Source organism: Heliangelus exortis, chromosome 3 (assembly GCF_036169615.1).
Source record: "Heliangelus exortis chromosome 3, bHelExo1.hap1, whole genome shotgun sequence".
In the NCBI taxonomy this organism is placed as follows: Eukaryota; Metazoa; Chordata; class Aves; order Apodiformes; family Trochilidae; genus Heliangelus; species Heliangelus exortis.
In genome coordinates, this window is record NC_092424.1 from 505403 (window position 1) to 520610 (window position 15208).

Genomic DNA, 15208 nt, shown 5'->3' on the forward strand with positions numbered 1-15208 from the left:
CATGCAACAAATGGTGCAAAGCATTGCTTCCTTTCTGCTTCAGATATAAAAATGCAAACATTTCCATCAGCACCCAGTAATAAAAGTAATTTATCAGGTAAAGCTTGTACCTGGTCTTCACTTGTCAAGCCAAGGTGCATCACAAAATAAAAATGAACCAGGAAATCAGAATTTGGCAGAACATCTTGCCGCCGAGTCATCATAGCACAGATCAGCCTGTATGCCTGGAGTTTGCCTTCCTTATACTCACTGGGCAGGGTGGTTGCCTGGAAAGAGCAAAAACATTGTGTTATTACTTTTTTTCTAGTAGCCAGCTAATGCAAAACTGTACCTTCAGTGTCTTTTAAAATAGATATGAGCCCAAGTAGCCTTTGAAGGGTATTTTGTCTTCTTAGCCAGCAGTAATTGTAAAATACAAAAATAATGCAACTAAACTTACACACATTCAGTACCAATGCAGATGAAAATACTAATGTGGGAAAAATTGAGAAATAACTCACCTTGAATAACCATGAAGCAAAGATTCTGAGAGGAGGAATTAAGACAGGAGGAGAGGGGGTAGACTGGTTGTCCACACTGATGGCAAGGTTGTCCCGTATCTAAGGTTTTTAAAAGGAGAGAGTTAATTAAACTGATAGGTTACTCTATTAATGCACTTTGTTTAATACTATTGCTTTTTCATCTTATTTTATGCTTTGTATGAAGCTCCTATTTAAGCCAAAACTACCAGGAAAGCTTGCTGTGTAGTGCTTGCCCATGGCTAAAGTAAATATTACCACTGTAGGACATTCCATGGGCCTCTACACCAAATAACATGTGCAGTGTTCTCTTCTATACCTCTGGGTTTTTTGCTACTGTTTGCTTACCCCATTTAAATTAACTAATCTACATTCTCATGACTGAAAATGAACAGTCTCTATTGGGGATATCTACAGGAAAACACACAAAATTAGCTTTAAGACAGAATCCTCCAAATTTCATGCTCCTGATACAGATACTAACATTAAATCAACTTTAATAATTATGTTTACAGCAAAACAAAAATCATAATCATTAGATGTCAGCATCATGTACAATACCTTTGCAAGTTTAAACCACAACTCATAAAGATACCCAAAAACTTTTGCATGGATTTTAGGTGACTGTATATTGTTCACATCTCCAAGAATTCCCAAGATCCTCCTCCATAACACTGCAGCAGAATCAGGATGCCAACCGATGAGGCTTCCACCAGCAATGATACTGCAGTCATCAGCTAGGAATTCACTGCTGTCTGTAAATTTGAAAAAGTTCCATTTCTATTAATTAGAAATGCAGTGTAGACATTAATTTGGTCAATAAAATAGGAGCATAACTCCTGACCATCTTCCATCACAAAAGCATTCTTTCCCACCATACCATCTCTCTCTTTTTCACTGATCAAACTAGCACATGAATCAAAGAAAAAACTCACAGAAAATGTAGGGTAAAGGACCTTCCTTTTATTTATAAGCCACCTATGGATCAGTGGATCAGTTTTACATCAGATAGACTACCCCTACTCTAGGTTGTGATGGTCTTTTTTTTTTTTTTAGCAGAGATGCAAATATAGTTAAACGGAACATTCATGTACTCTCAGAGATTTAGTCAATCAATAAGTGGCTTGTACAGGTAATATTTCTATTTATAAAAGACTCTTTTTTTTTCTTTTTTTCTTTTTTTTTTTAAGATAACACAATACAAAATTACCTGGAAATGGAGCTGAAAAAACATGCAGTACTAGTGATGCAGAATATGCTCAGACATGATCATTTACACAGAAGCAAGACACTGTGGCAGGCTAAGGGAGCACAAGTGTTAGCTGTGACATTTCAGCTGATCAGGACTTTGACCCAGGAAGCAACCCAAATGTTCTGAACTGTGTGGGTCACCATTTAGTGAACACTTATGTCATCTTCACTCTGATCATCCAAACTGCTTAAACTCTGGGCACTCAGATCTCATTTTGAATGAGCATTATGAATAAAATTTGGTGAAAATGTGAAACAAAACATACTGAATTGTATCAACTCCTTTTTGAGATAATCTGAAATAATAAAAACATTTTTATGGACTACAGGTACCTGTTAAATTTGCAGTGTCTGAGGGACTAAGCTGAAGCCAGCGAGGAGCATCAGGATCCACACAAACATCTGCTGAGGCATTAACTTCATGGTCATCTTCAGCAGCTTGCCAGGGGATCAGTGCAATCTCCACTTCATTATTATAACCCACGGACGTGTCACTGCTGACACTTTCACCTGGAGCAAGAGGGGGATTCAGCAAGGTCACAGACCCTCTCAGCAAAGCAAGATGAGAAAAAGGTTGAATATCTGTAACAAGACACAATTATGACACTGATTTCAACTGCTACACTTAAGAAAAATACTGGAACTTACTTTTCTCTCTCTCTCTGTAATTTCCATGAGCCTGCTGCAAGTCTGCCTTCAAATCTAACTCAGCTGTACTACTGCTTCTTTGTACCAGTGCCTGCAGAGGAAAAAAGCTTGTCTCAGCTTGTTACAGTTTGGAGAACTAAACCACAGTTTAGCAAATCTGAGATGCACACACAGTTATTAGAAATTACTACTCAGGATATTTTGATGAGTATTTAGACAACTCAAACATCTTTAAAAGCTTTAATGAAACCATAATGCCTTCAGTTTCAGCTTTTATCCTTCCTTTCTTAAACTCAGTTTTCATACCAAGAAGCAGGAATTTTTACTTATGCTTTTCCACAAATCAGACTAGACTTTCCTTCCTTTTTGAGACACTTTGTTACCCCCGAAGCAGTTAATGGCAGCACTGCAGAAAGCATCTCATCTCTCCTTTCCAGAGCTAAGTGTTGGTGGTACTTTCAGTATAGATGTATGGGCAAGCCAGGGCCAAAGCTGCATTTTACTCCCACAAAGATGACCAGCCTCACTCATCCATTGTTTCTACTGTTTATCCAAAAGTGGCACTAAAAATTCACAAAGCTTGCCTAATGTTAACTTACACAAATATCTGCAGTGCATAGCTGGGAATACAAACTGAAGGACAGACTTCCCAAGCACTTTAAGCCATTTATCTCAGAATACTGTAGCCCTATAACCGTGAATTATTTATATAACATGTTATGAGATTCTTATTTCTATTTAATATTAAAAAGCACAAAAGTGTTGTGTAAGACTAGAATATAGCCAGTTACACCAAACTGCCTGAGCAGCAGACACAGGATGATTGTACCAAACAGCACATGAACAGCTGCAGCTCAATTCCAGATGCACACCAGAAATGTGAGGAATGATTTTTCATGCTTTCAGTAGCTAGATTTTCTAAATAGTAAAAAGTATCTGATTAAAAATAATCTAGTTTTTAATTTATTTAATTAAATTATTAAAGTAATTAAAAATTTAAAATAATTCAACTGTTATAATCTTATCAATAATGCCTTTTTTTTCCTTACTTGCTCAGCTTCATGTTCCTTCTTCATATATCCCTTACTTTCCTGAAGTGATTTGGAGTCTGAAGAAGTTAAATTATGAGAGCTCCCAGACTTTTTACCTAGAAATTTTAGAAAGCAAAGGTAAAATATAGATATTTGTGATATTGTGATATAGATATTGTGACCAAAGTACATAGCAAATTATGTGAAAACTTCAATTAGCTTAGATAAACACTTCTTACATTTAAAGCATATATGCATATGTTTACATACATTATATATAAAACTATGTTTATACTTATATACAACATTAAGACAATACATGATGTCTTGACAAATCCTTCATCAGCACAACACACATGTAGGAACAGAGTAGAACTGTTAGTCTGCTTGCACAACATTTAAATGCAAGCCAGATTAAAAGGGAATTTTCAAGAGTTACATGTAAAATGCACACACTCAAAACTTCCAGTTTTAGCTGCCATGCTTTGTAAAAGGTCACGTCCTGCATTTGTGGTAACTTCTTGAAAACAGTTATTTTAGCAAGATACCAACAATTTATTTACTAAGGAAATAAGATAAAAACCATTTGAGAGCAGAACTGGAAACCAAGGTAGCATTTACAAACAAGTCTGAGCAAGTCTAGAAACTTTTTTCAGAAGTGTATTGCTACATTTTATCAAAATTACCTTGAAAAAAATCAGATGGCAACTGATCAGCAATATCTGAAGTGCTGCTGCTTCGAGTTAGTTGCTGCTCTTGGTCTGCAAACAAGCCCATAGCTTCTGTTCCTGTTGAGTTTTCCAGCTGTTGAGATTCTTCAACTTCTGTTGATTTAATTAAAAAACATAATCTTTGTATGACCTCAGAATTAAATACACATGTGAACTCCTTGCTCAAGAAATTATTACAAAAAAGCAGCCCATTCAAGTGTTTTAAGCCCCCAAGTTACAAAGACAGAAGACAACTCCCAGTTACAGAATTAAAGCTTCAGTTTTACAAAATACCCTTAGAAAAATTCTAACGTTCAGAGAGAGATGTATGATCAGTGTAAGTGCTAAAGGGTCTAGAAAAAGGACAGATCTTACTCTGGGGGTTGAGAGTGTACAAGGAAGGGCAGCAGGATGCCAGGTGAACAGATCTGGTTTTCAGTACCAGGGACCCAAACTAGACCCTGTTTGTTCTGGAAAGGGGGAGAATAGGGGAGAGACAGGAAACTACTATAAATGCAGAGTGCAGAAAAGACAACTGTGCTTACTGACATTTCCTCCAGAAAGAGGGGAGAATAAAAAAGGCAACAATTCACACAGAGTGAAAAAGGAACTGAGCTACACATGATTCATGCTTAGTTTGTGAGGACAAACTGAATCATGCAGCTCTTCTGCTGTCACTGAACGTGAGAAACAAAAGCAGGAGAGGGGCATGAAAACTCAGGTGAGAAAATAAATTGACATATTTACTGACCTCCAAGTATCACTGTTGACTTTAAATGTCTTACAGAAAGCAATAAAATAGAATAATAAATTAATTTTTTTTAAAAAAAGGTTTATCTTTCAGGTCAGTGCCCATATTCAGTAGCTAAAACAATTTCAGTGTTACAGCTGAGGAGTACTGTAAGCAGCATGAGATGAAAAAACACTACAGATATTTCACAGAACAGGAGTCCCTGGAGAGCCATAATGCACCACACCCAAAATATTCTTGCTGCTGCAACTAACAACTCTGGTTAGGGTTCAGGAGTCAGAAATCCCTCCCAAGACAAAGTCAGAAGGTGACAGTCTGATTTTCAGACTTAACAAGCTGGAAACAAACAAAAAAAAAGGCAAGTCTGCTAACAGGACAGAAATCTGGCTAGTTCCACACAGATGTTGTGGCCAGGAGCCCTACAACAAAGCAGCTTTGTGTTCCTGGGCCACCACATCTGCTTTTCACAGCTGTGCCTGGGTACCAGTACAGAATTCAGTTCAGAAGCTGTATGCTTAGGGTTTGCTCCAGCTCTGTTTATTACAACTGCAAGTTCCTCAGGACAAGACTGTATCAAAAACAAGAAAAAAGTTTACTACACTTTTTAGCAAAATTATGCCCATTTTAGTCCAAATAACCTCTAAAATTCCCATATCTGGATTGCTGCCTTTAGCTTTTTGCATTCCTAGCCCTTAGTATATTTGGTTTGCACTATATGGAAACTTTAACAACTGTTTGGAAACCTTTAACAAATTAAGTACTTGAAAGCATAAACATGAATAAAAGCATTTTTTTATTAAGAGATTAAAATCAATTTTACATTTGTTACTAAGGAATATAATTTTAATTTTAATTCATAATAAACTTTAATATTAGACAAAAACTGCACTGCTTGCAGTACTACAAACATTTTAAGAGAAATCAAACACTATCTGACAACGAAGAGGCACAGGCAAAGCTTTTAGATTTGCTCTTGGAATCAACAATTACATGAAGAATTCTTTAGAAGAAAAAAAACAAATTTGTAAGCACTTGTTACTGAATGTAACACAGATTGAATGAGGTTTTCCTTTAAAATCATATAGCCCAGCCAACTGCATTTCTTTGCAGATTTGCTTGCACTAGCTCATACACTCAAGCATTCAGTTTCTGCAGCAGTGCCTTGAAAAGACAGAGGTCTCCCCATTTCCCTGAAAAGGTTAATTTGGCAATGAACTGGGTGCAGGAACAACAGGTAACAGAGAAGCATTTGAAATAGCCACTTTTTGTTACTCTGACACTCTGAAAAAGGAAAGGATATCCTCCCTCTGAACCTGGTTGGCTTTTAATGTCCACCAATATTAGTTAACACCATGTTTTGGGTGTAACACATCCCATCCCACACTACTAAGGGAATCACCCGTGGGACAGAAAGGGAGTAAGTAGACAGACAGCAGTTTAAAAAATACAAAGAACATTTATATAAAAGATGACTTTAAAGTACAGTACCTGACAGTCTGTGAGAGCAAGAAGTGTAAGAGATACCAGGTAAGAGAGAGCTCACAGTGTGAAGCAGAAGAGGGACACTTTTAGTGGCTGGCAAAGCCTCATAAAGATGAGCACAGTTGCTGATAGACTGGCTTCGCTTAGCTTCCAGGAAAAAATAAAGCAATAATTAGGTCAGAAAAATTAATGAAATAGTTGGGGTTTCGAATGTCATGATACAACGAAACACAAAGCTTTTGAAACAAAAATAAGAACTAGTATACATCCCATGAAAGCCAGACTAACTTTCTTTTTCTATGACCATGAGACACCAAATGAAACTGCATGAAGTTCATTCTCTCACTGACAACCAACTTGCTTCCTACCAGCTAAGCTTTTCTTACTAAAGGTAGGAAGTTCCTTTAATCTGAACACACACACAACCATCTCCTTGCTGATCAATACTTTAGGTTCTCTCTAACACTCTGGTGAGAAGTCTGGGGGAGAAATGCTGTAGCAGAAGAAAGAAAAAACTCTGCAGGAGCACAAACAGGAACTCGCTGAACTTAAAAATAAGACACAAAGAATCAATTGACTCCATTGCCAAAATGTTTTGTGATCTGAGCTGAAGACAGTGGCTTAGTTATGAAGCCTGTAGCCACAAAAACATACTAAATCCACCTTCAAATCCTTCTGGTAAGAAACACAGCTCATCTGCTATGAATGAGGAAGGAAGCTGTGCAGCAAAATATCTCCTATACAAAACCAGGAGATTTTCTATGCAGAGTTTTAATCCACAGCACACTGAAGTGGGACATAAAAGCATACTATCATGAAATAAAAGATATCAAATGCAGGCTGCTGAAATGCTTGAAAAAACAGCTCTCTGCTCAATGCCAGGGGGCTCAGACATCCCCCATCCTCACCCCTGGTCTCACATCTCTTCTTTTCTTCTTTCCAAAAATAAATATCAGAGAACAAAAGGAAAAGGAGACACTAAACATGCTTCATGTTCCTGAGTATTTGGGAACATAAGGATTTAGTTATGGCCTAACCTGTTGCTCTTTGACGAACAACATTTCTTGCCTTCTCAACTCCTGGGGCTCCAGAGGTTGTTGCACTTCTGAATCTCATTGGCTCCACAACTTCAGGATGACTCTTCCAGCTCAGTGAAAAAGATCTTCCCACTACAGCTGTCTTCTGAGGCTCTAAAATGACACCTTAGAAATAAAAAAAAAAAAAAATTCTCTTCCATTCTATGATTTGGCACATATTTTTCTTACGAGTACAACAAGTGGACTTAGAAGCACTCAGACATGAAAAATATTAATCTCTTAAACATCATAGGTGAATCTTTATTTTTATTTAAAAACAACCACCATTTCAACTATGTGCATCAATTGCAAGGAGACGCATAAATGTAGCTTTAAAACTAATTAATAAAATTTAATAAAAATACAAGGAAAATAATTTTTTAATCAACGTCTATGTCAGGTGACAGCTTAGGAAACCACATTTCAGTTCTGCTACAGAGAAAAGACTGATTGAACATGTAGTAAAAACTGCTAAATAGCTATCTTCTGTTGACCCCAATTACCTTTCTTCAATGAAGGAGGAGAATATATAAATTCAAAACACTTCACACTTGATTAAACATGTTCTTACAGTAGATTAAACAGTATTTCACATTAGATTAAATTTAATTAGTTTTTAAATTTAAACTTAAATATTTGGCTTGTTTGATAGAGAAAGCTCTACAGGCCAGAGACTAACCTTTTCCTCTCTGCTTTTTTTCTTTTTGTTCACTGAGCTTATCCAAGGGTAGGTTTGTCATTTCCACCCCATACACAGTCCTTGCCAGCACTGCTGTGAGAGAGTCCATGATATTGGCCCACTCGTTTATCAGCTCCTCCCAGTCGGTCAGGGAGGACAGAACACTGAGCAGCTCATCCCACAGCTCCCGGGAAATGTAAACACTCAGGTTTGCTCTGATCCAAGCCACAATCAGCGTCTAAGAGGCAAGAAACAAGTGACAGTTCATGGATTTCTGTCAAGAGCAACGCAGCACACCAACACCATCCTGCACGTCAGCACTCATCATTCACGATGCACAGAATTCTTTATTGGTATTTTTCATTAAAAAACCCATTCCCATAAACTAGTGGGTCAATAATCATGAAAGTTACTGAGTACAGAAATCTAGAATTTCCAAAATGTGTTTCAGGTGGTGGATATGTTCTCTAGTAATCTGAAATAATACTGGAATGAAGAACTGTCTCCTACAGCTGCAGAATGGTTGCAGTGGTTAAGCTGCAGCACTCCCACCCAGACACTGTATCTGACAGGCAAGGTACAATCCTATGTAGAAATGTCACCCTCTCATTCATTGTGACTCAGTTTTGACTTGCTAGCTGAACTTGTAGGAAAAGTTACATTAAGCTCACACCTCAGAGCTTCTCATAGAAGATGTCTCACAAATAGACTGTGTGCCTTCCCATTCTACCACGGGCTGTAACAGAGCCCTGAGAAACAGATCAAACCAAATGCCTGCTGCACCTGCAATCTCTCTCCCTCTGTTAGGAACAGGTTACAAAATAATCACTCGTGTTACTGCAAAGGAGACGTTTTTCATGTTTTACAAGTAGTTTGTAAAGGACTGTGTAATAGCAGTTGTGTAAAACTGTGAGTATTCACCATGAAAAACCAACATAAAACACAAACCCAAACACTTACTCGGAAAAGTAATCCTGACATGCTCTGAGCAAAAGTGTCCTTTACTTGGCTTTCTTTTGGCTTCTGCATCACAGCTTCTGTTATTCTAAGGAGTATCTGTAGCATCTGTTCCCTGGTTCCGAAGAAAAATTGTACTTTTTGTTTGCATGTTCCATTAATTGTACATGTTAGTTTTCATGTACTAAAACCCCCTCTTAATTCCCCAGTAAGCCTTACATATTAAGATCACAAACACACTTCCAACTTCACAGAACATTGCAAAACAACATTAGTTGATTTGAGAAAGTGAAGTCAGGAATGGAAATACCAGCCAGAATCTGGAACTCAAATAGTACAATGAAGCAGACCAGCAGCACCTGCAGTCTCACAAATCAACTCAGAGACCTGTCACAAGTGTCTTTTCCCTATCCACTGGGTCTCCCATGAAGTTTAACTGTTGATAATTTTCTCTCAAATGACACAATGTATTAGGCTTACCATGTCTTTTTGTTCATGGATAGTTCCATTATCATGCGCCTGAAGATGCCCAGAACTGCTTTGCAAGCATCAACTTGTTCCTTCAGAAGCAGAGGGACTTCAAGGCACGGTTCCAGTAAGAAAACATTTGCAGAGTTTGTCACAAATACCTTAAAGACAGGCATTTACAGGCAGCTTATTTTGTGTCAGGATAAAAAAAGTCAAGACTTAGAGCAGAACAATTGTCCTTCTCCTGTCAAACCTTTCACTTTCCTTAAAGCAAGCTTCCTGATTTACTTATAACTTTATTTTTCTACTTCATTCTAGCACAAAGTAACTATATTATAACTTGTAGTGCAAATGAAATCATCAGGTAAGCTGCAGCCTCCAGCCCTTTATTCACCACGCACCTGTAATGCTGCCTGAGCACCAGCTTTAACATTTTTGTCCTCATCCTCTACCACACACCCTCTGCTAACAGCACTGGTGAAGGAGTACGTCCTGCCCCAGCTGGAGGAGCGCTTGTGTCCAGAGTGCTCAGAGGAGAGCTGCCAAAAACACAGCTCAGTTAGTGACAAGGCAGAACAGAGCATGTCAAGAGTTATTCAAAGCCCTTTAAGAAGTCAAAAGAGAAAAAAGGGAGAACTGTCACATCCTACATTGCATTTCAGCAAGGAATTCATGTCTATCGTTTCTTCATCTCTAAACAAACAGGCTGTATATGGAATTCAAAGGTTCATAAAAGTTTAAGAGCTGTGCTATTGAAAACATTTTATGTCACGTTCTGTAGTCTTTGATTGCAGTACTATTTGAATTTAAACCTGGCAAAACTATAAGTCCCCTATAAAACACTGTCAAAACCTTGCAATTCTCACGATGTTTTAGAACTCAAACCCCTTTCTCAGTAAAGCTTTCCTTTAAATAACTTCACAGTGTCAACAGCAAAGGCAACTTTTACTGATGATTCAGTTTGATACCAAAACTTGTACCCATGCTCCAATTTTCTAGATTAAGTTATCTGAATCCAAGTATCTCATCCAGTACATACAAATCAGTATGTGGTTTCAAATTCCTAAGTAGCTACCACCAAGAGGAGGTAGTCCCATATGCAATAGCCCAACAGACAGTGTTAATTTTAACACTGAAAAACTCACTAGTATTTCTTTCATTAAGTTCTTGCTATCATATTTGCAAAGACATGGAATAATCAACAAATTGCATTTTTAAAAAAAGCTGCAACCTTTCCCTACACTCAGCAGGGGCTACTGAGTACTCAGTATTCATTTACATTTTTCAATAAAACCATATTTTAGTTTTGATTTTCCACAGTTTTGGGAACTGCTACTCATTTACAAAGTGAGTTTAAAACTTAAATACTACACAGGAGGCCAACAGAATGAAGTAACAATGATACCATACATGTTTACCATCCATCTGCACTGATGACTCCTCTAAGCTGGCAGCAGCATCCTGGCTGTCATCCTTCTTGTCTGGCTCCTCCATGAACACAGGTTTCTCCTGCAATATCCACTTCCGATACACTTTAACCACTTTCCGTGTTGCAGAGATATCAGAGGGAGGCAATAAAAAAGCCTAAATTGAAAGGTGAGCTGATTTTACTATACAGAGGAAATGTGTATGCATACATAAACACACCCACCCACCAGCACTCATGAACACAGCTCAAAAAAGAAAGGCTACCAAATTTTTACTTTTATACCTGTATCAGGACTCAGGATCAATCAACAGCCCATGTGTCCATCTGCATCACTCACAAATCCCTAACTATTGCTTCCACCTTGTACTTGTCTGGACAAAACCAGAGAGGTGGTTTCTGCTCCTTGCAAGCTCACTGACTCCAGGGGGCTTCACCTCCCAAGCCATGAGCAGCCTGGAGGCCTGGCAGGCTGAACCCCACTGCACTTTCTGGAGAAGATGACCTGAGATTCCTCAGCAGTACAGGATGTGAAATTTCAGCACATGCAGGGAGACACAGGGCAGTGACTCCTGAGGAGCACAGCAGTGGCTGGCACTCCATCCTTTCTCACTACACAATGAATTTATTTGCAACATGCTTCTCAATGTTCATGTTTGGGAATCATTCTGGAAATACGTGCTCTCTGAAAGTTTCCAAACTGGCTGCTGCCCCACATTTCTGGAGGTCTTGAGAGAATGAAAAAAAAAAAAAAATAGTGGTAGATCTCTGTACTGCAGTGAACAGGCACAGAAATCAGTATCTGAAAATGTCATCTGGTACAAAAAGCATATTTTGAAAAAAACCCAACACTTTATATCAATAAGCGTTATATTATAAAACCACTGAAACAGATGGAAATATATTTTTCATACTAAAAATTTGTCCTTTCAACTATAAAGAGAACACCTACTCTCCATGACCAACAGGGACAAAAACTACAGCACTTCTTAAAACCTGTTTAGATGCCAAAAACATTACAAAGGTATTTTGCACAGGTCTGGGAAAAACTTGGCATCCAATAGGACACTTGTTTGAATCCAGCTGGCACAAAGTGCAACATCCAACAGCTGATTTCAACAGGAACTGAAGGGTTAGCAAAAGGAAGTCACAACATGCCACACAACAAGTGTGTGAAACTTCTGAGAATGTCTTCACAGTCACTGCCAACTTATTAAGGATGCAGAAACTGAAAAAGCTAGAAGCCAGCTGCTCAAATATTAGAGATGAAGGCAATGCTTTCAGGAAGGCCAGGAAGTATAGTTGGGGAAAAAAAGGTGCAGAGGAATTCACAGTGACTAATGAGATTCCTGGAAGGGAGAGATAAACACCAAACGGATCCAAATGCAATTATCTGTTTCAGCTACCGAGCACTGATCATAGGGAGTTAAGTACTGCATCCTGTCAGCTTTCGTGCTGTTCCCCGGAGCTGCTCTAACCTCCCACACTCCGCACAAGCGCCAGGAGAGGGCAGCAGGCCACAGCCATTCCCAACTGCCCAGTGCCCCCCGTCCCACTGGTACCAAGAGCACCGGGACAAGGAGCTCCAAACCCTGCACAGAAAACACTCCACAGAAAATCACGAGTGCTCCCTCGGCTGCACCTCTGTGTGCTGCAACTGATGCTTCAGCCGATTCCTACCTTGGTACCAGACACACACAAAAAAGATGGGGATGCTCCAGTAGGCCCATGTGTATTTTATTTTATCACAGATAACTGAAAAGATGCCAAATTAATGAAAAATACTAGTGGCACCAAACAACACTCAAACAGATATTAAATACTGACGTTGATGACATGAACAAGAATCTTATAATTTAAATAATAAGCTTGTGAGCTAATAGCTCTTTACCCACCTATAAATTGCATCACAATACCAAGAAGAAATAAAGTGGCCCATTCAAATATGGCATGTTGCTGTCAGGCATCAGCAACAAGTTTCAGTTCCTACAAAAATGTCAATTTTACTGTTAAAACTAGACCTAGGGAGGACTCCTATCCAAAAGGGTGGTGCTGTGATTAGCATCAGCTTTGACCAGTTACCTGGCCAACAACATTGGCAGTGTTCTTTCTCAAAACCATGCCATTTCTTTAAAAAGAAACAGAATAGCAACTAAACACACTCACTTACTTGTCGAAACACCTCATTAACAAAGTTAACATATCCCCGGGTGGATAAGAGGATCCTCTGCACCATCTCATAGACACTCCGGTGCTGCTCCTCAATGCTGCAGAGGCTGGAGTTGCTGAGCCTCCTGTCAGACAGGGTGCTGCTGTTGGAATGGCTTCTCTCCTGCTCACTGCTGTAAGACATACTGGTTTCCAGCTCTGCATTTTTATCTTGGTTTACACCACCAACAGTCTGCACAGAAGAAGATGCACAATTAATTAAATAACAGGAAGAGTGTACACCAAAAACCTGGAATACTTATGCAGAACTCAAGACATTAGTGCTCATTTCTAACAGCACACTGGGACCCCAGCACTTAATTTTCAGACTACTACTTGGTTCAAGAAGGAATTTAGTCTTATGCTCTGCATGAAGTGCACTGCATACAGCCACCCCAGCCCAGAAGAGCTGCCTGACCCCATAAGACAAAAAAGAGGGAGAGGTGTAGTGGTGGGAGTGAAGGAACAGACACAGTGGAGAGGAATCCCCAAGTCTCTTCATTTTTTGGGAAAAGTTGGATCACACATGGTATGTGCACCACTTGTACCAGAAAAAGAACTCAAAGCATGGCCCAAACTCAGCATCAATGAGGCTGCCCTTTGCTCACCCATGTGAGCAGGAACAGAGCAGCAATATCATCTCTACTGCTTTTCACACTGAACTTTTTGTGGTGAGATTCAGCCCAGTAGCAAGGCACAGGCCACAGTCCGTGCACTTCAAAGCCACCAAGAAGCCACCATGTGCCAAAATGGGTGTGCAGCTTCAACTATGTGCTAACTTCTAACTACTTCCCATTTTGAGGGCAGCAATACCCTGCAACCTAAACATTTATTTGGTGCCAGCTGTCTGTGAAATTCAGTGAAAACAGAAAAAATGGCTATGTCTGTGGTAATGGTACAACAGCTTACTCAAAAGGTAAAATTCCTAACGAGAAAGAAAAGCTCATCAAAAAGAGCACTTTCAATAGGTAAGCTGCACTTGGGTGCTTTAGGGCTTCAAACTTCTATAGTCAAGAACTCCAAAAACAATTGACATGAAAATATACAGTTCTACCATAAGAGTTAATGTATGCTTCCCACTGAGTCCAAATTTGACCCTGAGTCATGATTCAAAAGAACATAAGGTGACACATCCTAAATTTTTAACAGGAATCTGGAAACTGTCTGAAGAGAAAAAGCACTTACTTCTACACAACTCATTGTGAAGCCCCAGCCAGCAACTGGAAAGTGAAGTATTTTTCTAGTATCTCCTTGTAAGCAGCTGCTATAACCAAGAGCAAAACAAAGCAGCCTTTGATGTTCCTGGGAAATGGTCCCCAGCACAAATAAGTTTGACAGTTTACAGATTAAATTCCAGAAGTCTAAACATAGTACTGATGAAGCTGGTAAGCAAACAGTAATGCTAAAGAAATTCTAGTAAATTACTAAAGGGTCTCCCTTGGCAATGCCCTGCTTCATCAAAGAAAAAAAGCTAAAATAAAATAATCAACAGCATTTATTCACTTCAGGGGAGCTTTTCTTTTTTGCTTCAGTTGCCTCCAGAGCATAGAGATCATCTGCAAGGTTAGCATGTACATCAGAAATGAGAGGTAAACTTTAAAGCACACCTGAATTATTTTAGGGAGCATTTCTCCTCCATTTTTGTTATTCTGAACAGCAGTTAAATATTTCTTTTCAAGAAAGAAGGTAACAAGCCACTTAATAAAAACAACTCGAGCTGCCATATATGGGATTTTTGTGCAATAAACATTTTCATTGTTTCGTGTTGCAGTAATGTATACTGGTCTTGGTCTCATATCAGGAATATCTGGTGAGATAAAAAGAGACAAAGAAAATCCAATCTTAAAGAAATAGTAACTACTGCCAGACTCTGGTTAAATGTATTTACCATATCACCATCAATATTTCTCCATATAAAATAACAGATGCAATGACTGACTGCTTTTGTTATATTAATGCTTATATTCTATCATAACTTTATTACTCCTAAAGAAAAGCAAGAA

General features: G+C 38.7%; 1 protein-coding gene across 5 annotated transcripts in view; it reads right to left on the reverse strand.

Annotated features, from left to right (window-relative positions):
• Positions 1 to 15208, reverse strand: part of RALGAPA2 (Ral GTPase activating protein catalytic subunit alpha 2) — a 111915-nt gene that overhangs the window by 71745 nt on the left and 24962 nt on the right. For 4 of the 5 annotated variants that reach the window (XM_071738745.1, XM_071738744.1, XM_071738746.1 and 1 more), the window contains 16 exons: positions 14813 to 15012; positions 13168 to 13398; positions 10982 to 11155; positions 9973 to 10110; positions 9584 to 9732; positions 9107 to 9218; positions 8147 to 8384; positions 7429 to 7593; positions 6398 to 6538; positions 4135 to 4272; positions 3467 to 3564; positions 2418 to 2508; positions 2103 to 2279; positions 1080 to 1273; positions 501 to 599; positions 111 to 266 (listed from right to left, as the gene is read on the reverse strand). In XM_071738745.1, coding sequence (XP_071594846.1) covers positions 111 to 266; positions 501 to 599; positions 1080 to 1273; positions 2103 to 2279; positions 2418 to 2508; positions 3467 to 3564; positions 4135 to 4272; positions 6398 to 6538; positions 7429 to 7593; positions 8147 to 8384; positions 9107 to 9218; positions 9584 to 9732; positions 9973 to 10110; positions 10982 to 11155; positions 13168 to 13398; positions 14813 to 15012 — 2501 coding nt within the window. The remainder of the gene's footprint in view (positions 1 to 110; positions 267 to 500; positions 600 to 1079; positions 1274 to 2102; positions 2280 to 2417; positions 2509 to 3466; positions 3565 to 4134; positions 4273 to 6397; positions 6539 to 7428; positions 7594 to 8146; positions 8385 to 9106; positions 9219 to 9583; positions 9733 to 9972; positions 10111 to 10981; positions 11156 to 13167; positions 13399 to 14812; positions 15013 to 15208) is intronic. The other variant, XM_071738743.1, reaches the window with a different exon arrangement.